Raw genomic sequence first — 25996 nt, 5'->3', positions numbered from 1 at the left:
CTGCCCACTCCTGCAGCAGGATCCCGCATGGGTGTGGCTGGGCATGCTGGGACCTGCAGCCTCTCATCTCTACCAGACTGGAGGAGGGGGGCTCCCCAGGCCTACCTGTGCTGACTTGTTCCAGGAAGTACATTCCAGCCAGGGGTGGTGAGTCATTCAGCAACCCTGCATGTTAATCTTGGCCCTGGAAGGGCTTTGTCTGGGGCAGGTGATGCAGTGTGTGCATGCGCGCATGGGTGTGTGTGTGTGTGCACGTGTGTGTGCACGGACCCAAGGACTTTCAGGGCTGCACCTGCACCCAGAATGAGAGCAGGGTAAACCCTTCTAAAATAATGGTTACCACAGCTTGTGTTGGGGCCCTGACTCTGCAGGCAGCAGACATCCCACCCTGTGAGGTAGTTCCAGTCATTGTCCCTATTTTACAGAGGAGGAAACTGAGGCACCAGAATTGCTTATCCACCCAAAAAGTAGTGAAGCCGGGTTTCAGATCTGCGAGCGAGGCCTGGGTCCAGGGCGGGTAATCTGTACAGCTTGGCCCTGCGCCCTCCCTGTGCCCCCTTCTCTACTGGGACCACCGTCTGGGCGATGAGGTTTCTCATAGAGCGCCAGAATGGATTCTCCCAAAGCCAGGATTCCACACTGGCTCAAGCCGGTTCCCCTCAGTAAGTCCACACCAGGCCTTCCTCCCCGCACAGTGTGAAAGCACCCTTCACGGCCCCAAATTCCATCTCCTGCCCTTCCTCACCCTCTTCAGATTCCCTCCAAGGGTCCCCGAGAGCCCCGTGGAGTGAAGGGTGTGGCAGGGGCTTTCGGGTCCCACTTGGCCCCATGGGAATGCTGGCAGGGGTCCCGTCCCTGTAGGGTGAGCCGTAGCACTCCCCTGCAAGCCCACCATCCATCACTGCCCCCCATGACCCCTCTGGTGTCAGAGGAGGGCTGGGGACCTGCTCATGGGGCCAAGGAGGGTGGGCACTCTGCTTTAACCCCTGCAGCTGGGCAGGGGCTTTTTGGGGTATGTTTTTTACCCTTCCTGCTATTCTATGAGCTGGAACAGGAGTTCTTGGGAAGGGCAGAGGGGCACAGAGAGAAAATTGGTTCTTGTTTTTATTAGCTTGGCCAGCACTCCCTTCCCTCCTTCCCACACTGCTCCTCCTCCCTCCTTCCTTCTTTGTAGATGTAGTGGGAGGCCCAAGGAGGGTTAGGGCAGCAGGGCCGGGGTCTCCTGGCACACCAGGAACAGGGCCAGGAATCGTCCCCGCGCCCAGCACCAGGGACCTAGACCGACCCCTGCTCATGTGACTTGGTGCTGGCTGTGGCCTGGGCTGGCCTGAGGGGCCCTGGGTGTGCCAGCCTGAGGATACCACCTCATCACAGCTCCCCGGAAACCCAGGCCTTTCACCTCTGACCGAGCTGCCGGAGAAGCAGGCCATGGGTCTGCAGACGATGCAGGCTAGCCTGGCACCCCGGCCCTTCTGTGCCCCAGGTTCAGAAACGTACACAGTCCGCGCTAGGATTTGGATGCTGACCCACATGTTTTTATGGTCACAACAGTCTGCATCTTCATGCTGTTCATGAAAGTTTCTCGTTGTACTTTTGTGGTGATGCTTACAACATTCCAAGATTTTTGACATGTAGCCCTTATAAGCATGGTACTTCTCTCTCACTGTCGCTAGGCCCCATCTCTGGCCTGTTTGGCTGCGTGTCTGCGGACAAGTCAGCCTCTGTGAGCGTCAGACCGCTCCACTGCTGCCTCACTGACAGAGGCTCGACCAGGAAAGCTCTGCTTGCTGGGAAGCTAGTTTGGTGTTTGATGCAAAGTGACAAAGGCCTCACCAAAGCAGTGGGAATAGAAAGGAAGAGAAAAGCTCCAGAACTCTCAGAAGGATGGTTCTAATTCTGAGCATCGGCCAATCCGAAAAGCCAGCTTTGTCTGGAAATAACGGAGCCACCCAGGACAGACTGTGACTGCTCAGTGGTACGCAGGTATCGTGGCCACCCTAACCCAGAGCCAGCCCTGCGGTGGCACGCACCATTCTCAGCTTGTCGACCCCCCAGAAGGTGTGTGGGGGTGCTACTTTTATCCCCATTGCACAAGTGAGCAAACTAAGGCCCAGAGAGGTTAAGTTACTTGCCCAAGGTTACATAGCTGGGCATCAGGATATGAACCCATTTTCTTAAAATCTTTTTTTTTAAATTTTTATTTATTTTTTATTTTACGATAGTCACAGAGAGAGAGAGAGGCAGAGACATAGGCAGAGGGAGAAGCAGGCTCCATGCACCAGGGGCCCGATGTGGGATTCGATCCTGGGTCTCCAGAATCGCGCCCTGGGCCAAAGGCAGGTGCCAAACCGCTGCGCCACCCAGGGATCCCTGAACCCATTTTCTTAACTTGTCCTCCCTTGCCTTGGGAGAGAGCTGTGATCTCTTCCCCCGGAAAGCTTGTGTCTAGTGTGAGAATACAGGCAGTGACCAAATCCTAAGAAAATTCAGCACCGAGTCGTTTCAAAAGGGGACCATGGAGAAGGGTGCTCCTGGCAGAGGGGACTCTGAACACAAAGAAAGGCTCAGGTGGGACAGTTCGCGGTGCAGAGCAGTGGCATGAAGGACAGTGTGGTTGGCTGGGTGAACAAAGGGGAGGGTTGGGGGACGTGAGGTCAGGGCCAGATTAGGCAGGGTCTCGGGTCACCCAGAGGAGCTTAACACTATTCTGAGGGCCGTGGGGAGCCACGGAAGGGTTCATAGCAGTGGGGGCGACATGCTAAGTCTGGTTCACTTAGGGAACCGCCAAGCCTCCTTCTCTACCCTGAGCCGGGGCTGGCGTGCGGGGTCGGCAGCGTCATGTTGAGACCTGAGCAATGTCGTGTGAGAACTGAGTGGGGTGAGTTCTCTGAGCTCCCGAGTGCAGGCTGAGGAGTGGGTGTCCTCAGCCTAGAAACGTCACATGCTGTGCCCTGAGCTCGCCGGGGTCCTTACCTCCCCGAGCCTTGGGGCCTCTGTGCAGTTGGAAGAAAGAGCAGAGGCTCCAGGTGGGGGATCCAGGTCTCCCGGACGAGTGTCTGGGTTCCAGAGACCCCGCCTAAACAGGCGGCCCTCAGCCCAGGTCAGCACAGAGGGCCCCTCACACCTGGAGATCTTTCTAGGCATGTGTGGAACTGGAAGGGGGCGTGGAACTAAAGACACGGGGACACAGGCCCCGGAAGGGCAGGGAAGCCCATGTCAAGTGTTGTTGCGTGTCCCCTTGGCCCAGGCCCAGTCACGGCCGGTGGCCACCCCTGCTGTCCTGCAGACCACACGGGGCCCTCCTCTCTGCGCTTGTGCCCCGAGGCGCCGAGCAGCCTCCCTAATTTGTTTGTTTTGTTTTCTGTCGAGCCAAAACATCTTGTTCAGGAGGTGTCATTTTGATTAATTTTCTGGTGGATAAGAGTGTGATGCTTTCCAAGGAAATCTCTTTGGCTAATAGCGAAACCACTTGGGACCAAGTCCCGACACCCACACGGAGCCAGAGGCTGCCCGGGCGGCCTGCAGCCTGGCCTGGCCTGCCTGGCCCACCTCCTCACCCTAGAACAGCCCACGGGGCCACCCGGCAGCGTGCGTGAGGGGGTCGCGGGCTGCGACACAGTAAGGAGTAGTGGGAACTGGGGCAGATCGCAGCGCCCACGCCTCCTCTAAAGCGCAGAGGTTGTCCAGCGGCTCACCGGCATCCTCGCTGGAATGAAGTGGCCAAGGATGGCCGGATTTTCCCGTGTTGGAGAGAAAGCTGGACGACGAGGGTCTTACGCGAACCCTCTGATGTCTAAAAGTCAGCAACTAATTTTTCTAAATGGTAAGTCCCCTGGGAGAGAGCTGTGGCACCTGCGGGTTGTGTCCAGCATGTGGCACCTGCGGGTTGTGTCCAGCATGCTCCCCGGCTCTGGATTTCAGGCTGAGGGCCCGCACCTCCTAGAGGCTTTTGGAACCAGGGAAGAGTGAAGAGCCGCAGCCGGGGCCTCCAATCTTGAGTAGCAGCGTGACTCACGGCCGGCGGTTTCAGTGAGCATCTACTTGCTCCAACTACTAGAGCTGTACTGAGCGCACCTGTGAAGGGCTCTCCGCGCCCTGTCTCGGCTTCCCTGACAACCCCAGAGGGAGCCGTTGTTACTCCTGTTCATGCAGCAGGAACCTGAGGTTCAGGGGGGTCTGTACACTTGCTCAGGTCGTGGAGCGTAAGTGGCAAAGCCAGGATTTGATCCAGCTTTGACCTTGTTCCTTGTTCAGTGGATCTGTCCCCCCTCTGTGACCAGGACCCCAGCCTCAGTGGTTGTGGCTGTACACTGAAGAGCCTTAGGTCAAATCTGCCCCTACCAACGCACGTTCTTTGGCCCAGCTTGGTGTGTGTGTGTGTGTGTGTGTGTGTGTGTGTGTGTGTGTTCAGTTTGAATGAGTTGCCAGCATTCAAAAACCACATTTCACATAAGAATCTGTACTTGTTTTCTCTTGAAAAAGACGAGGTCTGGGCTCCCAAGCAGCATCCCAGCCGCACCACCCTCTGGCCCAAGTCACCCCTGCTGGGTCCCTGCCTGTGGGCCTTTGAGTTTCCCATGCATGTGGGTGGAGCACATAGTAGGTGTTCAGTAAATATTAATCAGTGGATGCTCTCCAGGCTCCCATGGCCCTTGAGGGCCTCCCCCGATTTCTCTGGAGGCCGTCTCCAGGCAGAGCAGAGCTGGGAAGAGTGTCCCCGCCTGCCCCTCTCCCCTGCAGCCCGGCAGCCTCTGGGGCTTTCCTAGAGGTAATGGAGGCTGTGGGCGGAGCAGCCCTGCCCGGGCTGGCCTGTAGGAGTCAGCAGTGCCAGGCTCGGTGTCTCCTCCCTCCCCGCTCCCTGCTCTGTGCACCCCCAGCTCCCTCCCCACCCAGCCCAGCAGAGGGAGGGAGGGAGGAGGGGGGAGGCTCTGGCTGGCTGGGGCGCCTCCCCCTCCCCCTCCCTCGGCCCAGTCCCCCTGGAGGGGTGACTCCCGGAAGGAGGCATGGCTTGGCTGGGGCTTTATCTGGCAGTGGAGGCCGAGCCAGGCACCAACACAAAAAAGGCAGAGGAGACTCCAAGGCTCCTTCTCCCCGGCCCTGAACTGGCCTCTTCTTCTCCTTCTGCCCCATCATCCCTTGCGGTGGAAATGCAACATGAGCAGATGGCAAATATTAACGCAACAATGGAGGGCTGAGTGGCGCTTGGTCCCCAGCCCCCCACCCCCACCCCACCAAACCGGGCCTCGGTGAGCTACAGGCTCACACGTTCATGGATCTGTGTGACTCCAGATATTTGGTGGCATGTGTGCCAGGGAGGGACAGAGGGCTCCTGGCAGGCTGGTTTGCAAACAAGATTTTTTTTTTTAAGCATTGCATTCCTGTTGAGATTTTGAGGGTGACTGAGTAGAAGGTTCCTCTCAACAAGGGGGGTTTCTATTTTGTGAGGGGCTGTTCGATGAAGCCTAAGTGGGAGCATTCAACTGCTCCCTGGCAGGTGGCACACAGTGCGTCCTCTACAATACCCTCCCTGCACCCTGCCTGGTGATGTTTATTCCAAGGCCAAGTCGAATGTTACCGCCTCTGGGAAGCTACCTGTGTACCCCCAGGCAGCGTTCCTTGGGGCTCCCCATTTCCTGTCCATTCCCCTGGTGTCCTAGCAGCTTGGGGTGTCCTCTGTATTTTCACCTGTTGTTCCCCCAGACTGAGAGTTCCTCAAGGATAGGGACTGTCCTATCTTTGACTTAGTAGTGAAAAGCCAGAGCTCTCTGGGCCAGCGGAAGCCAGCACTTTACCTGCCCTGGCTGGGTTCATCCTCTTGCCCACCTGTTACATAGGGGCTGTTACCATTTCCGCTTTACAGATGAGGAAACTGAGGCTCAGGACAGTTAAAACATTTTGACCTAACCAGGAATTGGTCCCGGAGCCCCATGATTTTCATGCTTCAGAGGTCGAAATTCAGACCCTGGGGTCAGGTGGCCCTAAGTGTGGCACAGGGGGTGGGCAGAGACTGCCCAGTGAGAGGCCGGGGCCCTCAACTCCAGCCAGGAACTAAGGCTCTGAGTGGCCTGACCTTGGCTGCCTTCTTCTTCTTCTTCTTTTTTTTAAAGAGAGGTTGGGAATACAGATTTTTATGTGAAATCGATTGATTATGAAAACTAATGAGGCTCAAAGAAATCTCAGGGGACCTCTTGGCTCCCAGGCCTCCTGGAGCCAGGCCTGCTGTGGCATCAATGCCTGTTTACTGAGGAGTGGGAGTGTCCCCCTCAAGGTCACCCTTCATAGAGAGCTTCTGCCCTCCTGGTTCCCATGTGTTAATGCACCCCTCGCCCCAAGAGTGTAGACCAAACTCCTGGGTACTTGGAGGGGGGTAGTTGAGAGCATGGGTTCAGACCAGGGTTTCACAGCCTCGGCACTACTGACATTTGGGGCCAGGTCCTTCTCTGCTGTGGGGCTGTCCCACAGCTCATACGATCTTAGCAGTGGCACTTGTCTCTGCCCAACAGATGCCTCCATTTATGACCATCATAAAAGTTCAGAAATTGTAAAAGTCCCTGGAAGCAAAATTGCCCTGAGTTCAGAATCTCTGGCTCAGATGAATGACAGTTCTCAGAACCAGATGATAGTATGTAGGGCTCAAAATCATCACCCCGTCTTTGCTTTCTTGTGTTTCCTGTAAATATGGAAAATTTCCAAAATAAGGAGTTTTTTTTTTTTAAGATTTTTTTTATTTATTAGAGAGAGAGAGAGCATGAGTGGTGGGGAGGGGCAGAGAGAAGGAGAAGCAGACTCCCCACTGAGCAGGGAGCCCAATGCAGGGCTCCATCCCTGGACCCTGGGATCATGACTTGAGTTGAAGGCAGTTGCTTCACTGACTGAGCCACCCAGGCACCCCCCAAAATGAGTTTAAAAATGAAAGCATGGGTTTTAGAGCCCAAGAGCCCTGGGTTTGTGCTTTGGCAGAAACAGGGTCTTGGAACAGGGTCTCACCTTTCCCCTCTGTGAGATGGGGGAGCAGTGCTCAAACCTCGTGGAATCGGGTTGAGGGTTTCAGCGTGCAGGATTCCCTCTTTACTTGGCAGATTTCTATCGGGCACCTGCTGTGACGTGAGCACTGTTTGGGTGCTGAGGCTCCTAAATCACTAGGAGAGGAGCCAGGTGACGACTCTTGCGTGGCAGACACTGTGCTAGGTGCTCTGGACTGAACTCGGGCCTCAGTTCCTGCTTGCTGTAGGGAGGTGGGCAGCCATCACTGGCCCATTTTATAGAAGAGCAACTGAGGCAGGGAGAGGTGGAGCCGCTCGGCTGCAGTCAGCCGGAGGAGGGTAGAGAAGGGCCCGATGCCCCCAGCCGTCTGGCTCCAGAGCACCTGCGGCGTTGCACCGAGCCTCGGGGAATCAGGACTTGTGTGTGGGGCCCTCAGCACGGGCCAGCGCCTGGCTGCTGCTCTGCGAGCGTGGGCTGCTGGGATCTGTTTTGTTTTGTTTTGTTTTTAAGATTTTATTTATTTATTCTTGAGAGAAAGAGAGAGAGAGAGAGAGGCAGAGGGAGGAGCAGGGAGCCCGACATGGGACTTGATCCCCGGACTCCAGGATCACACCCTGGGCTGAAGGCAGGTGCCAAACCACTGAGCCACCCGGGCTGCCCTGCTGGGATCTGTTTTGCAGAAACCTCCTTTTTTGAGCGACTCAGGGGTCCCTTCGGCACCCCACAAGCTTGTGCTAAGCTGCCACCCATCCCGCCACTGGGATTGAATGGAGCAGCCCCCTCTTCCCCGAGCCACTTCCCCCCAGGGCCAACCTGGCCGAGGTGGCGGCTCAGAGCAGGCTCCTTGGCACTGGCCTGGCCCGAGGACATGTCCCAGGTGAGGCTGGGTCCTTGGGGGACAGGCACCAGGGACAGCCGAGGTCCCCCCTGAGTCCCCACCACATTGGACACACTGGGGCCCTTTCTGGCCACCACGTGGAGATGTCAGCCCCTGTCAGGTTCCATGTCCATCTGGATCCCCGTCGCTGAGTCATTCATCTGCTCGTCTCTGCCTCTCTCCATGTCTCTCTTCTTGGGCACACGCACAACACAAAGCCTCACTGTGCCCCTTGCCCCCCACTCCCTGTCACCCTTCCCTCCTCAGGCAGAAAGACGGGGGAGTGAAAGGGCCACCAGGACTGAATCTGGTTCTGCATCCATGGACTGGGCTGCGCGATGCCTGCTGCCCCTCTCAGAACCCTGGCGTCCTTGGGGACATAGGGTAAGAGGGAGTCCTGCAGTGACACAGGGTACCTGGAAGCCATTAGTAGTGAGTGACAGCTGTGACCCAAGCTCCAGAGGATGACAGAATGATGAAACCAGGTCCCTGTCCCAGCTCAAGGTCTCCCCAGAAGGTAAAGCTCCAGGGCAGGTGCTATGAGCGGATAAATCTGAGGGGCACTACATGCCTCCGACTGCCACCCGTGGCGGAGGAGGACTGAGAGGTCAGGGGAGTGGCTGCCACAGGAGAGGGAAGGCCTGGCTGGGTGTGGGGTGGCACGGTGCTCCTGGGCGAGGGTGGGCCGCCGCCCTCAGCTCCCCAGGTTCTGAGGGACGTGCGTGCGTGCAGGTGAGCCCTTCCCTGGCATGGATGCTTGCCCGATGCCCCACTGCTGAGCTTGGGGCGTCTGGAGGGAGTGTGATCCCTTTGATGCCTCAGGAGCCGGGGAAGCGCTTGAACTTGGCTCTGATCATGGTCAGCTTTCTTCTGAGAAAATAAACCACGTCTCATTAAGCAGTAAATTCATCCAGGTGCCTGTTGCGGCTGATACCATCGCACCTGGTCTTGCTGCCAGACCTAAAGTCTAGGCCAAAGTTCCCGTTACTTGGACAGTCCTAATAATTAACCTGGGAAACTCAGTCGGAAGGGGGTGATGCTGGCTTTAGTGAGGAGCAGGGAGGGGCTGTTTCCAGGCCTGGTGGGGAGGCGCCCACCGGGACCTGGGGTGGGAACCTGGGCGCTGCGGCCTGGGCACCACCTCCTCCCCTCCTGTGCCTGGCACCTCTTAGCTGGCTTAGACCTGGCTCCAGAGCCCTTGCGATACCCTAAGGAGTGTGGGGGGCAGAGAGGGTGGGCAGGAGTGGCTCAGATGGCATCGGTCATTGGTTTGAGAGAAATGGGAGGCCGCTGGCTGCTCTTGGGGCTGGCTGCCAGCGTCCTGGTGCCTGGTAGTGGCCTCCTGTCACCTGTCACTGGCCAGCAGGCATTTATTGAGTATATACTATGAGCCAGCTGCCTTGGTTGATAAATGAACCATGCCTTTTGGTGGCTGGGAGATGTCCTCACACTTAGAATTTTTGAGGCCCCTTGTTATTAAAAGTCACTTTTACACTGTACTAGAATTGGCTCCCGCAACTGTGATTTAGTTTAAATGTTCATGTTTTGAAACTGAATGCATTTAATACTAAAAATGCAATGTTATGAAATTGTTCGCTTGGGCTCTTTCTAAGCTGCTGACGGTATTTAAAAAGACTATGAATTCGGGGGGCCATAATGATGAAATTATTTCGGCAACCATTGGGCACTTACTGCTTTCTAAGCGCTTTGCAGTTATATGGGGCATAACACCCGGTGAAGTGGACACGAGTATTGGCCCTGTTACCAGGTGAGAAAACTGAGGCACAGAGACGTCAAGTAACTTGGCCAAGATCACACAGCTGGGCAGGGGGCCCACTGCCGTCCAAGGGATGTGGGCGTGGGTGGACAGTTTCCTGGGCTGGATGAAGGGGCCTGCTCTCAGCGCTGGCACCTTCACGGGGGCTTCGGAGAGCGTGTCACAGGGCAAATCCAAGGCCCTCTGTGATGCCCTCCCCCTGCCCCAACCTCCACTTGCACACTCGTTCCCCAAGGAGCATGAACCACTTTGGAGGAAGTGGACAGATGGTAGGAAGCCCCTTAGACTGGCCCCTAAATCCCCAGGAGGCCCCAGAAAGTGAGCTCAGCCTCCGCCCAAACCCTGTTACTGGTTTTCTCGAGAGTGTGTTGGGGTGTGTGTTGGGGTGCAGCGTGGCCCGCCTGCAGCGCATCCTCCTGGGCTTCTCTCCCTTGTACCTTGGGCTTCTGCTCCTGCAGCCAGCCCTGCCCATCCCCCTCTGTGCTGAGGCAGGCACTGGTCTCTTCCTCCCCCACATTCCCCTGTAAGTCCTCCTCGGCTGCTCCAGGACCCCAGCCCTTCACCGCTCCTGCCCCAGGCCCTGGGCCAGACTTAACTCCTTTTTTAAAAATATTTTATTTATTTATTCATGAGACACACACACACAGAGGCAGAGACAAGCAGAGGGAGAAGCAGGCTCCATGCAGGGAGCCCAATGCAGGACTCGATCCCTCCGGGACCACACCCTGGGTCGAAGGTGGCACTAAACCGCTGAAGCCATCCAGGGATCCCCCACTTAACTCCTTTGATGCCAGATCTCCACGGACCTCCCCTCTGTTCTTCTGTTCATTCGTACATTCATTTCTTCATTCGTTCATTCAGCAAATACTCAGCCACCCACCTGAATGAGCTGTTCGGTCTTTCGGATCCTCTGAACCCGGGAAGAACAGACTCTATCCCTGCCCCCCCCCACCCCCCCACCGGCAGCCCACAGTCTAGTGTCCCAGGGGATGGAGATGTGTGTCTGAGGGCAGGAGGTGGTCAGGGAAGGCCTCCCTGAGGCGGTGAGGCCAGAGGAGCAGGTGCAGTGACGGAGCCGGGGAGGGGAGTGTGCAGGCGTCTTGGGCAGCCGAGGGAGTCCGGAGACCTGGGCGGGCAGCCTGCGGGAGCCGGAGGTGAAGGTGGAGGGAGCGGAGGGAGCAGATGTGGGCCGGGTGCTGGGACTCCGCTCCAGAGGGTTTGAGACGGGCCTGCATCCGGCCTGCGTGCCCGAGGTCTGAGCCGCTGGGATGGTCCAGGGAGAGATGCTGCTGTTGGCCTGGACCAGGGTGGACCAGCTGGGACTGGGGAGACAGCGCCTCTTCTTTGTGCGTGTGGGAGGCAGGGCGTTTAATTGAACTTCCTTATTGAGACCATTATAGACTCACACGCAGTCAAGAAATAACACAAAGCCCTGTGTGCTTTGCCCATTTTTCCCCAGTGGTAGGTAACATTTTGCAAAACTGTAGTACAGTATCCTGGCCAGGTACTGACACCGGTCTTAGGTCTCCCAGTTTTAAATTTTTTTTTTAATTATTTATTTATGATAGTCATACAGAGAGAGAGAGAGAGAGGCAGAGACATAGGCAGAGGGAGAAGCAGGCTCCATGCACCGGGAGCCTGACGTGGGATTCGATCCCGGGTCTCCAGGATCGCGCCCTGGGCCAAAGGCAGGCGCCAAACCGCTGTGCCACCCAGGGATCCCTAGGTCTCCCAGTTTTACTTGCACTCGTCGGCGAGGGCTTCAGCTTCTCTACAGTTGTATTATTGGTTCTGTACATTTTTACATCCTTTAGGTTTCCATCTCTGGCTCTCTGGTCAGAACGTTTCCAACATTGTAGGGATCTCACGCTGTCCTTTTGTGACCACCTTCACCCCTGCTCCATCCCCGACAGCCACTAATCTGCCCTCCGTTTCTAAAATTTTGCTATTTCAAAAATGTTCTATAAATGGAATCCTACACCATGTAACCTTTCAGGATTGGCTTTTCTCGCTCAGCATCGTTCCCTGGAGATTCATCCAAGTTGCCATGTGACTCAAGAGTTCGTGTGGATGCGTTTGCAGGTAGGGCCCCCCTCGAAGGTACGAGTGTGGGGGCTCAGGGCTGGAGGTGTCCAGCATGGAGCGAGTGGCTTTAGCCCTGAGGCCAAATGAGATCATGCAGGGGGGGCAGAGGGGGTCCAGGTGGATGCCCGAGCACCAACTGATGAAGCATCCAAGTGCACCAGGCACAGGGATATGGCCAGCCTAGACAGACAAACAGGCAGATGAGGTCCCTGTAGGTGGGGTAGGGGTGCCTCGGGGCTGGGTGTCTGGGGTGGGTGTGAGAGAGGGAGTGTGCTCAGGATTTCTCCTTTCCTCCCTTTTCTGTCTGTGCAGCCAGAGGCCTGGACCCCTGAGAGGCCACTGGCTGGGCTCTGTGGTGCAGGGTTTAGACCAGGGTTTCCAGAAGTCCTAAGCAACATGGGAAAGGAGCAAAGTGTTGCCCCTAGGGTGAGATGGAGTCCCTCCCGCAAAGACTGGCATCTGTCCTTTGGGACTATTATTTCTTTGACAGAGGATTGGGGCTGGGGTGCTGGGGTGGCCAGAGGGGGTTTCCTTGCTGCTTCTGGTGCAGTGACCAGGTTGGGGGCTGGAGAGGTCCTGGGTGCACAGACTGGCTGGTGCGCTCCCACCACCATCTCCTCCCCCCGGGCCACGTCCCCAGCCTGCCCCCACCACCACCTCTCTGGTGTGCCTCACTTTCCTCCCTGGTCCCCATGCTTCCCTCTCCTCTTCCATCTTACTTCTCACATCATCGCCCTCTCCCCATTTCCCCCACCTCCCTCCTCCCTTCCATCAGCTTCTACTTTTTCTGAGCCTCCCATCTTGGTTCCACAGCTCTCTCTCTCTCATGTGTGTGCATCTCTCCACCTTCTGGCTCTCCCTCCCGTGGTCTGTGTCTCTGTCCCCGTCCCTGGTAACCCCTGCTCTCCCCATCTCCTGCTCTCTTTCTTTCTCTCACTCTCAGATGTTATTTTCCAGACCTTGAAAATCATCCCTTGTCACTCTCAAGGAGGGGCCTGGTGGATAAAATGTCTTAATCAGACCCAGACAGCGTGGTGGGGGGAGGAGTGGTGAGCTCCTGGGAAAGGAAGCGAGTGCTGGGGCCTCAGAGATGGCATCGATGCCGATGCCGTGGCCACAGCCCGGGCCGCCCACTTGGAGGAGGAGGTTTGTAAGCCCAGATGGTAGCTCTGAGGGCACCAGGGTCTGAAGAAAAGATGGATTGAGAGGAGGCTCCCAAGGCTGCCTGGATGCCCGGGACAGGGGAGAAATGGCACAGGTGACAGTCTGGGCCGCGCCTCTGTGGCGGGTTCCTTCGGCTCCCCGGAGGTGGCTGCTCAGCCCCCGGGGGAAGAGTCTTTCTCCAGGCTGGGCAGGGGCATGGGGCAGGCAGGTAGGTCGCTCCTTAACACCTGCTGGTTCTGGTGGACGCCTCTGTTCTTGCCCTAATAGCTTGTTTATTTGATGGAGAACAGCTGCCCACGTTAGGGACCCTGACAGAATGGTTGATGGAGTCTTTGTTTGCTTTCTGCTTCCCAGAGCTAATTGGTGCTATTTTCAACATTCTTTTGTGGAGCCAACCACCTTTGAGGCCAGCCAACAAAACCTCCAAGGATTCTATTGATAACCCGCATCAGAGTGAGAAATGTACCGTTCCCGCATGACAGTAGCCAGCTGGGGACCTTAGCCAGCTGTTGATAGAGGCCATGGCCATGCGTCTGGAGGTGGACCACCCGTGGCTGGAATCTGGGCATAACCATGCCTCCTGCGGGGAAGTGGAGAATCTGTTTGACAAGGTGTGAACTGAGCAGACCCCTGGGAGGGGGTAGCTGGTTTGATGCTCTGGGCTGGGAAAGAACCTTCCTTTCCTTGCTTTGTGCCAAGAGTGAGTCAGTCCTGGCTCCGACCAAATCCCTCCACCCATGTACCTACCCCCCATCAGATTCACCACCATGCTGGCCACGACCCCCTGCCCGGTGGTATTTTCCTGGCCAGGAGCACTAGCCTCGTGCTACCCATGCAGCCACCCATGGGTGACCTTTCTGAGACACGAGCACTACCCAGGGAGCCCAGAGATCCAAGGACTGGCCACGGAATTCACAGGGCCCCTTTGTCAAAGCTTATTAAGAATTTCAAGGCAGGGGATCCCTGGGTGGCTCAGCGGTTTGGCGCCTGCCTTTGGCCCAGGGCGCAATCCTGGAGTCCCAGGATCGGGTCCCACCTCAGGCTCCCTGCATGGAGCCTGCTTCTCCCTCTGTCTGTGTCTCTGCCTTTCTCTCTCTCTCTCTCTCTATCATGAACAAATAAATAAATCTTTAAAAAAAAAAAAAAGAATTTCAAGGCAGTTGGGGCACCTGGAGGCTCAGTGATTGAGTGTCTGCCTTCGGTTCAGGTTGTGATCCCGGGGTCCTGGGATCGAGTCCCACAGCGGGCTCCTCACAGGAAGTCTGCTTCTCCCTCTGCCTGTGTCTCTGCCTCTCTGTGTCTCTGATGAATAAATAAATTTAAAAAACAAAAAAGAATTCCAAGGCAGTGACAGTGGAACATCGGAGCAAATCCAGGGCCTGTCAACTGCATGCCCAGGAGGCCAGCCTGTCTGTCACCTGCAAGTATCACACCCTGAGTGAGGTCGTGAGCCTGCTGAGTCTCAGTCCCCACATCTGTGTAGCAGGATGTACACTTAGAGCCTCTGCATGGGATCGTCCCGAGCAGTCATTCGAATAATGTAAGGCTTAGCAGCTGTTATTATTACTAATGACATTGGTGTTGTTATTTAATAGCTCTTATCTGTGTTGTTTGCTCAGTGCTCTGTATATGCTGCCACGGGTATGCTATATATATTTATTTTCAAATCGCTTTTTTTTCTTTATTAAAAATATTTTATTTATTTGTTCATGAGAGACACAGAGAAAGGCAGAGACACAGGCAGAGGGAGGAGCAGGCTCCATGTGGGATCCCGATGCGGGACTTGATCCCAGGACCCTGGGAACACATCCTGAGCTGAGACACTGAACCGCTGAGCCACCCAGGCATCCCTCAAATCACTTTCTATTTTGGATAATTTTAGATTTGCAGGAAGCTCGTAAAGGCAATACAGAATTCCCATCCACCCCTGAATCATTTTCCTGCACTGTCATCTCACAGCACGAAGGCACCGTTGTCAAAAAAAAACAAAAAACAAAAAACAAAAAAAACCACACCGATGTCGGTCCAGTACTATTCGCTAAACTTCCGGCTTGGCTTGGATTTCACCAGGTTTTTCGTAGACAACCGTTTTCTGTTCCAGGCTCCCATCCAAGACAGTGCATTGCTTTGAGTGTGTTTTATTTTTAACATGACCTCATGTCTCCAATAGTGGGTCACAGACCTGGCAGGGCAGGGATGCCAGCCTTGGGCCACCCGGTGACTCCAGAACAGGGCCTAGCAGGTGTCCCCGCCTGGAGATGATGTTTGTCATCGTTGGTCTTGGGCTTCTGAGCCCTGACTTGGCAAGAGGCCAGCCCTTCCTGTTCTGCCTCAGGTGTCAAATGCATTCAAGTTCATTCATTTCTCGTCACCTGAGTGTCTCCTGTGGGCCAGCTCTGGCTGCTGCTGGGGCTGCGGCCCTGAAGACTGACACAGGTCCCATCCCTGTGGAGCTCAGCCCGATGGAGAGACTGAGGAAGGAGGTAGACAGGATACGCAACTTTGTGGTGCAGTGGTGGAGGGAAGGTGACCGGTGAAATTGGGGGTCCCCTAGGAGGGTCTCAAGGAAGAAAGCAGCATGGGAAGATCTAGTGCCAAAGCCTTGAGGGAGAACAGCAGGTGCAAAGGTCCAAGTCAGGGCAGACCCTTGGGGAGGTCTGGGAACAGATTTCCAGGCTGGAGGGTTATGAGTGACGGGAGGTGACAGACCAAGTTTAGAGTCAGGCTGGGTCATAGGTTCTGGGGTTGAAAACCCCAGCTCTAAGGGGCCATGCAGGTGGCTGAGGTGAGAGCCCATGTCCCCTCTAAGAGGGGGTGGCCACAGCTCAGCACCAGCTTGTCATCACAACTCAATGCAGCAGAGCTTTGGATTCTTTAAACAAGAAGCTTGAAATCCATCTTTTAAAGAGAAGAGGCATTTCATTCAAAAAGAGAACACAAAGGACCAAACAAAAGCAACAATACTCGCAAAGACGCTCAGCCCAGTGGAAGCCAAGTGGGACACACCTGTGGTCTGGGTTTGGCCGGACGAGTGCCGGTTGGTGACCTCAGTGGCAGGACCTGATGATGACGGTGAAGAATTGTGTTTTGCTCTAAGTACTGTTTTTTTCTTTAATATTTTATTTACTTATTCATGAGAGACACACACAGAGAGAGAGGCAGAGACACAGGCAGAGGGAGAAGCAGGCTCCATGCGGGGAGCCCAATGTGGGACTCGATCCCGGGACCCCAGGATCACGCCCTGGGCTGAAGGCGGCGCTAAACCGCCGAGCCACCCGGGCTGCCCAATCTAAGTACCGTACTTAAAAGAGGATCCGATGTGTCTCTTAAGACGATCCCTTGGGTTGTCATGTGGAGAATGGGTCAAGGACAGGAGCAGCAGCTGAGAGGTGGCACTAGTGGGACAACAGTGGTGATGGGGAGAATTAGCAGAAGGGATCAAGGACGGGGGGATGTGGGTGTCCAGCTTGGGCAGTGGGGGCGGGCCCCACGGGGAGCCACGTAACCACAGGAAGCCTCAGTTTGCTCAGCTGTAGAGGGGCTTTGTGAAACCTCTGCGGACTTGGGTCTCGGGAACATAGCAGGTGCTCAATTAAAAACACAGGTGTCCTACCTGGCCGTCAGACTGTTCCACCGGCGGCCATGGGATGGTAAGAAGCAAAGCCCAAGGGCCTCGGTGCTCAGATAGGAGGACTCCAGTGGCTCAGCTGGGGCGGGAGCCGGGACTCCAGGATGAGGGCTCCGAGGGAGGAGGGCCTGAGCGTGCAGCAGAGCGCAGGTCAAGGGTGGGGAGGTGGGACTCGGGGCCAGGAGCTGGGGGGGGGGGGACCAGGAGGGTCTCGCTCTGGAGGAGGCTTGAGACATGACTCCACCCACCCGGCTGTCCTGTCTTCCCTCCCAGACCGCGTGAGGGTTTGGATTTAGTAGCCAGGCTCTTGGCAGGACTTCTAGGGGCTCCTCCTCTGCTAGTTTCCATGTTAACGCTTTTCCTCCAGCTGAAAGAATCCTCGGGGATCCACAAACCTTCTAGAGCGGCTGCCCAGGGTCAGCATCACCTCGAGCAAGACCGCACCAGCTTGTCCCTGCTGCCAGGGTCCTTCTGGACCGCGGGAGCTTCCAGCCCTGTTCCTCCGTCCCTAGAGCCTTAGCAGCCTGCCCCGGCCACCAGCTGCTCCGGTCACTGGGCTGGCAGAGGTTGGGGCTGGTGGCCCAGCTGGGAGGGCTCTGGGAGGAAGGGGGACAGCTTTCGGCAGGCGCCGTGAGGTTGGCCTGTCCGGCACTTCAGGCAGGATTGGACACGCAGGGGCTGCTCACAGAGGAGTGGGAGGAGCTCTGCTCGCAGCTGTCCGAGCCTTCTGGAAGACTTGGGGCCCTGGAGCAGACACAGAACGTTGCAGGCGGAATAGCCAGGCGTGGCCCGGGGTGCAGAAAGCCCTGGGCCAGGACAGAGCCGGGAGGCTGGGACCAGGGGCAGGTCCTGCGGGCTGGCTGCGGCGGGGCCGGGGTCCAGAGCTCAGGAGGGCCCACTTTGGTTCCTAGCTTGGCCTTTCCCCAGCTGGGTGACCCCGGCCATGGGACCTGTCCTCTCCTCTCCAAGCCTGCTTTGTCCTCCCCCAAACGGGCACCGTCTCATGCGAGTGGCTGCCTCGGGCTCTTGGAGCACTCGGGGCGACAGTGGGCAAGGGAGCAGCCGCTGGTCTTGGCGGTCGCCCCAGGCTGGCGGTTCCCAGCCCGTGGGGCCCAGGGCGAGGGACTGGAAGCGATGCCTTCTCCATCCGGCTCCTCGACAGCCCCGTGTCTGAGTGACGTGACGGAGCCAGGAGCCCCTGCCAGCCCAGATGCCCATGGGGCTCGGCAGGTCCTGCGGACGAGTGAGTCAGGCCGGGTGGGGACCGCGGCAAACCGGACAGCACATGCCCTGTCTAGAGGGGCCAGCTCACTGCACCCCACAGGAATGCGGGCCCAGCGTGGCCAGATCTCTCCTTTCAAGAGAAGTAGGAACTCAGTATTTATTTGAAACATCCCAATTCTTCCATGCTGGCAGCTAACTCGTTTTTAAATTTGCATGAGCCAAACCAGTCATGTTTGCAGGCCAGATGCTAACCAAAGGCCACCAGTTTGCAATCTCTGAGCCTGCTGGAAGGGGGTGGGGGGGGTTCCTGATGTCTGTAAGGTTAGAAAGCAGATGATGAAGGGACATCCCGAGTCCTGCACTGAGAGCACCCCCTGCCCCACGCAGCCCCAGGGCTTCCTGGGTCCTGGCTTGGTGCTGGAGCTGGGTGGCCCTGGGTTCAAATCCTGCTCTGCTAGTTCCCAACTGGGTGATCTTGGGCAAGTTTACCTTTCTGATCCTCAGTTTCTTCTTCTGCAAATTGGGGTTAAGGATACCTGCCTCCCTCAGCAGCTGTGAGAACAGATGGGCTGTGAACCCTCGAGGCCCATCATGGGCAGGGTGCTTGGAAAGTGCTCAGTGCTCAGTCACTGTGGTTGTGGGGAGGCTGGGGGCTTGGTCTTGCAGATAGAGCTGTCTCTTCTTTTTTTTATATATATATATTTTTTAATTTTTTATTTATGATAGTCACAGAGAGAGAGAGAGAGGCAGAGACATAGGCAGAGGGAGAAGCAGGCTCCATGCACCCGGAGCCCGATGGGATTCGATCCCGGGTCTCCAGAATCTCACCCTGGGCCAAAGGCAGGCGCCAAACCGCTGCGCCACCCAGGGATCCCCAGAGCTGTCTCTTCTGTCTGTTGCTTTTCTTCCCCCCCAAATACATTTTTAAAAATTTTAGAATTAAAGACAGGGATCCCTGGGTGGCGCAGCAGTTTGGCGCCTGCCTTTGGCCCAGGGTGCAATCCTGGAGACCCGAGATCGAATCCCACGTCGGGCTCCCAGTGCATGGAGCCTGCTTCTCCCTCTGCCTGTGTCTCTGCCTCTCTCTCTCTCTCTGTGACTATCATAAATAAATAAAAATTTATAAAAAAAAAAAAAAGAATTAGAGACAGGTTGCTGTGAGTATACGGTGAGTTCCCATGTGTCCCTCACCAGGCTTCCCCCATTGTTACTATCATATTTATTTACCGTGGTGCGTTGTCACAGCCGAAGAACCAGCCTTGATGGATCGCTGATAACGAAACACCACGGTTTGTTTGGATTCTGGTAGTTTTCCTCTACTGTCGTTCTCTGTTCCAAGTTTGCATCCAAGACCCCAACCATATTCTCTTTAGCTCATGCCTCCCTAGCCGCCTCTGGCCTATGATGGCTTCTCAGACTTTCCTTGGTTTTGATGACCTTGACAGTTTGGAGGAAAAGCGGTTAGGTATTTTGTACAATACTCCTCTCTTAGGGCCGATCTGCTGTTTTTCTCGTGGTTAGACCGGGGCTACGGGTTTTGGGAGGAAGACCGCAGAGGTGGAGTGCCTTCCCACCACGTCACACCCAGGGCCCGGGTTGTCAGCGAGATGTGACTCTGCTGCTGTTGACCTTGACCGCCTGACCGGGGTGGTGTTTGCCAGGTTCCTCCTCAGCAGTTCCTTTTCCTTTTCATGTTCTGCTCTTTGGCAGCCCCAACACGGGGAGAGGCAGCGAAGCTCCGGTGAGGCTTATGGGGCAGAGAAAGCCCTACGTGAAAGAGGACTTGGGAGGGTCACAGGCACTGGAGCACAGTAGGGGTAGTGACTGTAGTGGGAGGAGCCTGGTACCTCGGGAAGGAGTGTGGGCCTCTGGGCACCCCCAGCTCCCCTGCACAGGATTGGCCTCGGGTCTCAGGCCCCCAGGGGTTGACCAGGCTCTGGGGCTGATCTGTGGACCTCAGAACCCAGCCCATGAGTGGCGCTGCTGTGGGGCCTGCTTCTGGCAGGGAGGAGGCTGGGTGAGGTAGGACAGGCTGGAGCCAGAATGATGGTCCAGGAGCCACCCACCAAATAGCACCCAGGCCTGGGACCGCCAGCAAGGTGCACCGGGCCCTGAGTCCTCCATCCTGGGTCTGGTGACCTTCCACTCAGTGCCCATTCTATGGGAGGTACGGGGAAGGATTTTTTGTCCTGATCTAAAGTTTCTTAGCGCACCGCCGCGCCATCAGTTTACGTATTTATCTGTGGCCGTGGGGCTGCGAGGGCAGAGTTGAGTCGTTGCGACAAAGGCCTAAAGTATTTACCATGTGGCCCTTCAGAGAACAAGTTTGCAAACCCTGACCTGAACGGAAAGCAGACCACGATTAGGGATGTGCAGTTTTAGGGCTTCCCAAGAGAGAGACACCAGGCAGGCCGGGACTCCCAAGGGGCAGTGGGGACTTCTGGAAACAAGTGGGCAGGTGGCCCAGGGCAAGCCAAGACCCTGAGTGATCTGCCCGGAACCCCGTGCTGCAACGGCCACGTGGGGGCTCGTCAGACAAGAAGCTGCCCAGTGGCACAGACTGCCTGGGTGGCCAGCCGTGAAGTGTGTGCTGCAGCAGGTCACAGATACGGTGAAGTGGCCGAGAGGAGAGCACCTCCTGCCCCTTGGCTCTGCCCTCCCACCCCCACCCCCCCTAGCTAACGAGGAGCCAAGGAGCCGCGAGCCTGGAACTGTCATATCATCTGATTTTCCAAGAGAAGCTGGCAGTCTGGTTTTTATGAGAAATCTCCTGTTACATGTTTGCAATTAATTCCATTTTTTAGAAATCATGAAGCAGACCAAGCACACCCGTCTGATGTGTGGGCTGCGGGGTTTGAGAGCTGGGGTGCCCAGGGTGGAGCCGAGGATGTGGGAACGTGTGTAGACTGGAGAGAGCAGGCCAGGCCCAGCGCCGCCGGGGGGCCAGCAGGTGACTGGGGGCTGGGGGCGGCGGGGACGGGGAAGGGAGACCCCCGACGCGGAGTGGCCAAGTCCGGGACCTGCAGGGTCACATTTCCCCATCTCCTAACCAGTCCCAGGCGGCTGGAACAGTCTGCAGGCTGGGAGCTGGGGAGCTCGGAGTTGGGGACACTCCTCCTTGCTTACCTGGCAGCCCCGTCCAGAGGGGGATCCGGAGAAGGCCGAGAAAGAGGTAGGGATCTCTGAAGCCCCCTGCGAGATTCTCAGGGGCTTGGGTTTGCTGCCCGGTCTGCAAAGGCTGGGCTTCGAGCTTGGTGGACGCCAGCTCCCGGGTCGCCTGGCTCCTGCCTGCTTCTGAGACACCGCGATGACCCCAGTTTTGCAGGTTGCTGGGAGAGTCCGGGAGAGAGTGGGTGCGGAGGACTGGGTTTCCATGGCGTCGTGCTGTGCCTGCGAGGGGGGCCTGGCCTGCAGGATGTGGTCTGTTCTTCCCAGCAGCCGCCGGGGCATCTGGCTATTTTCAGCCTCGCACACCAGCCCTTACCTGCTGATTGGAGCCTCTGGTTTGCAAGTACTCCCTGGCTCCACTGTGCGTTAATTGTTTTAGGATGCCTGGTTGCAAGTGACAGCAGCCCAGGTCAACTTGGCTGAAGCAAACAAGAGAAGTCCATGGCTCACAGACAGGAAACGGTCCAGGGTAACTCCCGCCTCAGGAATAATGGATTCAGCTTCTCAGATCATATCGGCCCGACTTTGTCTCACTGCCTCCCAGCTCTGCTTCCCTGCGTTGGCTTCAATCCCAGGCAGGCCCTGGGATTGGTGGCAGAGGTGGCCCTCAGGCTCGTGGCCCATCCACTTGGGAACCTGGGGGTGGCATCCCTGTCTCAGTGGTGAGAGTCCCAAGGCTGATTCCCATTGGCCCAGCTCGGGTCACAGGCTCAGCCTTGGACCAGTCACAGCTCGGGTGGGTCAGGCCTCCCCCCAACCCCACCTGAGCCGCAGCAGGTAGGGACAGTGGCCAGGTCGGGCACAGACGAGTGACCCTGCAAGAAGATCAGGATGCCGCTCCCAGCGGGCAGTCGAGGCTAGACGGGCCCGTGTCCGCTTCACTCCCACCCACTCTCTAAGAGCAGCATATGTACCCTTGAGGCCACTCTGGAGCCCGTGTGGCTCCTCCTAGGTCACCCCTTCCTGGCTGGCCTTCAGGCTCAGCTCTCCAACCAGCTATGAGTCACCATCCCACATTGCCTCACGTGCTCCAGGATGCTGGCCAGGGTTTGGTCCAGTCCTGCGAGGAGGCTTGCAGGATGACTCCTCCTTGGTCTTGTCATAATCATATTGATTTTGTCCACTTTTTGAAAGATTCTCTCCTTGAAGGAGGAGGCAGAATGGGAATTGTTTCCCATCCCTCGGGCTGGGGGTGCCTTACCCATTCAGAGGCACCCCGTTTTGAATAGTAGAACTACTTCAGAAGGAACGGGATCAGCATGAGGCCACGTGACTGGGGCAGGACACTGGCTCCAGCCTGGCCACTGGCCCCTCGTGGGCTCCTTCCCTGGCCTGGGACCTGAGGGTCAGGAGAAGAGATGTATCTTTTCAGGATTACAGAATGTTCTTTGACCGCCATGTGTTGGGACAAGGTAGCTGGTCTTTGAGTGGTTTTTATGTGTTTGAAAGTTGCATTTTCTAGAGACTGCGATGCCCGGTTTTCAGGGGAAAACGGGGGAGGATATTCTAAGTCTATGGGCTACCCCTGGATTGCATCCCTCAGGCTGTGAGATGTATCTCATGGCTCGTTTCCCAGTCGTGTGCTGGTCATGGAGCTCTTGGAGGCCTCGCATCCCATCCATGGGGGCAGGGGACAGCCCAGGAAGGTGCTAGAACGAGGGGGCAGGTCATAGGCCTGGGCCCCAACTACCCCCAGGTAGGCTGAGCCAAGAATGGCTGACCCAGGGTTGACAGATGGAATGTTCTATTGACTTTCTTTTCGTGAGGCTGGCCCTTGGCCAAGGTGAAGGCTCATCCTGGTTTTCCAGGATGGTGACACAGGGAGATAGGTAGTCCTGACACCTGAGCACGTTCTGACTTGAAATACTTTGATGGTTTCCTTCTGTGGAGGAAAGTTCAGGACTTCGGGGCTCAGACATGAGAATCTATCCACTCCTGCCCTAAAAACCTGGCTGCTCCCCTTTAGGGGATACTGATCACAGCCTCCTCCCTGTTCCCCTCTTTCCCCTCAATTCTGCTCTTTCTAAAACACCTAGGGCACCTGGGTGGCTCAGTCAGTCAAGCATCTGCCTTCGATCAGGTTGTGATTCCTGGGGTCCTGGGATCAAGTCCCATTGGACTCCCTGCTCAGTGGGGAGCCTGCTTTTCCCTCTACCTCTCCTCCTGCTCTCGTGCTCTCTCTCTCTCTTTCTCTCTCTCTCAAATAAATAAATCTTAAACATAAAATAAAACACCTAATGCCACATACTCCTGATTAGTGACTTCAGTGGCTCCCTGGTCTCTTGGGATGTTCTTAGCACAGCCTCCGAGAGCCCATGTGATCGGGCCCTGGTTTATAGCCTCATCTCTGTCCACATGGTGACCTGGCCCCACTCCAGACTGAGCTGCTGGTGTCCCCAGGTGCCCCTCCCTCCCCGCCATGGCACTGTGACATGCCACTCAGTCTGGAGGCCAGCCCTGTCAGCTGGGCGGTGGAGGCCCCCGATGGCTCAAGCCTCCAGAAACCTCCCTGATGCCCCCTCCCCTACCACTCAGGGGAGTTGGGCCTCCTCCAGGCCCTACAGTTCCCTGAGTCTCCCCACCATTAGCCATCACCTGGCAGAATTGCTCTGTTGGTTCCTCCGTCTCACCCCTCCAGGGAGCCCAGGGTGGCTGGGGCTGCTGTCTTGTGTGTAGATAGGCCTGGGCTGGTGTGGGCGCTCAGGATGTGGTGGTGGAGTGGGCAAGCACTTGGAATACGTGGGACCTGGGTAAGGCATCCCCCTGAGCCTTGGTTTCCCCGCCTCCACGATGAGGATGGTGGTCAGGGTGTCACTGGGGGGAACAACTGTGCAGGGAGGGCGAGTATGCACGTGTGGGTGCAGTGTGGGGCCCGAGGAGGACCCAGGCTTTGGGAGAGCTGTTGCTGATTGTGGTCCAGAGCCGCCACCCCTGCCCTGGCACCTGCACCGGGTGGTGCTGGGTCTCAGCTGGGGGAGCCCAGGAGGTGGGACAGTCAAGGGAGATGCATGGGAGGGAAATGGGGAGGGTGGCGAGAGGGACCCCTGATGGAGATGTGCAGAAGGACCTCATTCCTTTGCACCCCTGAGCCCCACATTCCTGCCCATCTCCCAGTAGGGCCCAACCCCCCTCTTCCCAAGGGGCTACCATCTTTGGGATCAGCCCAGGCTCCACATGAGAATCAATTGGTGACTTTGAAATACCCCAGTGCTGGGCCACACCCCAGACCAGTGTCCTCAGGCCCGGGGTGGGGGGGAGGCGGAGGGGAGGTGCCACCGCACAGCCACATGTGAGAAGCACAGTTGGACACTGTCCTCTGTGAAACTGGTTTCTCCTGGAGAAAGGGTCTCACCAACCAGAGCTTGGGGAGGACTGCTTGATGGAAAATCTCCTTTTCCCACCCTTTTCAACAAAGATTTGCAGCAAATATAAGTGAACACTTCTTAAAATGGTTTGAGTGTTTTTTTTTTTTTTGAAAAAGTAACACATTTATATGGCACCGACTCGAGGCGGCACAGATGGGGGACCCGGTGACAGAACACTGAGCCCGCCCCACAGTTGCCCAGCAGCAGGCCCTGTGCCAGGGCTCCGGGGCCCCCGCAGAGCCCACATGCGCGTGCACACACATGCACACCAGGTGTGAGGGACACCTGGCTCCTCAGTCCCCCTGTCAGGCCCTGCCTGTCCCTACGTCCCCGTGTCCCCATGCCGGCCGTGCTCCGCCTGGGACGAGGACCATTGGTGCTGATGGCCCGTCTCCCTGGGGTGGGGCGGCGCTGGCTCTCCCAGGCGGTGCCACCCAAGGACCGTGCATGGAGCCTTTGTCACGCAGGCCGCCCTCCCTGCGGGCTGCCCTCAGTCCTACACCGGCATCCTCGGGCCACTGCGCGAGTGACTCACAGGGGCTGACGGTGCACCTGGTTTTCTGTCATTGCAGAAGCTGTGGGCGCCGGCGCCCCCGCCCTACGAGCTGCCTGTGCTCTACCGGACAGAGGACCACTTCCCCGGGGCCACCGGCCAGGCCGCTCTGCGCACCCCGGGTCACCCGCGCCGGCGCCTGTGAGCGCGGCACCTGCCACCTGGGAGCGGCACCTGCTGCCTATGAGCACTGCACCTGCCGCCTGTGAGCGTTGCACCTGCCGTGGGCAGGGAGAGGACCCCACCAGCTCCCCGCAGGGGGCTTCCCGACTGCTTCCTGCATTCCTGAACCCCCTCCCTCGCTTCACTGAAACCCCGGGCCTCGGAGATGGGTTTGGGGCGCATGTGTGGCCGAGCCTAGCACTGAGCTGGCGGAGGCGAGTCCCTCCCACTCGGGGGGCCAGCCTGGTGTCCCCGGGGCTGCGGTGAGTGGGTCTGAGGAGCCACCAAGGCTTTAGGCCCCCAGGGACCCGGGTTTCCCCATGTCTCTGTGATGGGCCTGGCGTGGGCTTTGTGGGGGCCCCTGCTCCGTGCCACCAGGTGCATGGCTCCAGGTCCTCCTATGGTGGGTGCTTTGTCCCCAACCCTTGTGCCTGCTGGCTTGTGAATCCGCTCAATAAAGGTGTTGAGAGGTCACGTATGGTATGGGTGGGAATGTTTTCTCTGGGGGAGCTCCTGCACTGAGGCGAGCCCAACCCGTGGAATCTGCACGTCAGGAAGTCCCTCATCTCCAACCTGCAGATCCCCAGCAAGAACCGAGAGGTTGTTAGGATTCCAGGGCTCTTCAGAGGTGGCTCTGCCTTCGTTTCATTGCATGCAGACACGTTTCCTGCTCTTGTCCTGGAATTCCGGATTTCTCACCTTGGTGATGAATAATTCTGCGTTGTTTTGAAATTCCTCACAGAGCCAAGAAAACACACACACATATACATACACACACATCTGAACTGCAGACCTGTGTTACAATTTCAGGGAAATCTAACGTAATGAATCAGGAGAGAGAGAGCAGTACAAAAGTAAGGAAAAAGCTGGATCTTGACAATTTTAGGACAATTTTTTGGGATTAAAAATACAGGTCAGGGGCACCCAGATGGCTCAACAAGCCAGCAGGCACAAGTTGATTGAATACCAGCTCTTGATTTCAGCTCAGCTTGTGATCTCGTGGGTCATG

At 56.9% G+C, this 25996-nt stretch overlaps 1 protein-coding gene across 3 annotated transcripts in view; it reads left to right on the top strand.

Moving 5' to 3' along the window:
- BCAS4 (breast carcinoma amplified sequence 4) overlaps window positions 1–25461 on the top strand; it is a 56538-nt gene extending 31077 nt beyond the window's left edge. Inside the window, exons 5-6 of one of the 3 annotated variants that reach the window (XM_041733414.1) lie at window positions 11655–11720; window positions 24845–25461. In XM_041733414.1, the coding sequence (XP_041589348.1) occupies window positions 11655–11720; window positions 24845–24970 (192 nt within the window). In that variant the 3' untranslated portion in view covers window positions 24971–25461. Of the gene's footprint in view, window positions 1–11654; window positions 11721–13241; window positions 13936–24844 lie in introns of those variants that run through there. The other 2 variants (XM_041733413.1, XM_041733412.1) reach the window with 2 other exon arrangements.
- Window positions 25462–25996: the final 535 nt, after the last annotated feature.

Source organism: Vulpes lagopus, chromosome 18 (assembly GCF_018345385.1).
Source record: "Vulpes lagopus strain Blue_001 chromosome 18, ASM1834538v1, whole genome shotgun sequence".
Classification (NCBI taxonomy): domain Eukaryota; kingdom Metazoa; phylum Chordata; class Mammalia; order Carnivora; family Canidae; genus Vulpes; species Vulpes lagopus.
This window is presented reverse-complemented; position numbering and strand designations above follow the sequence as displayed.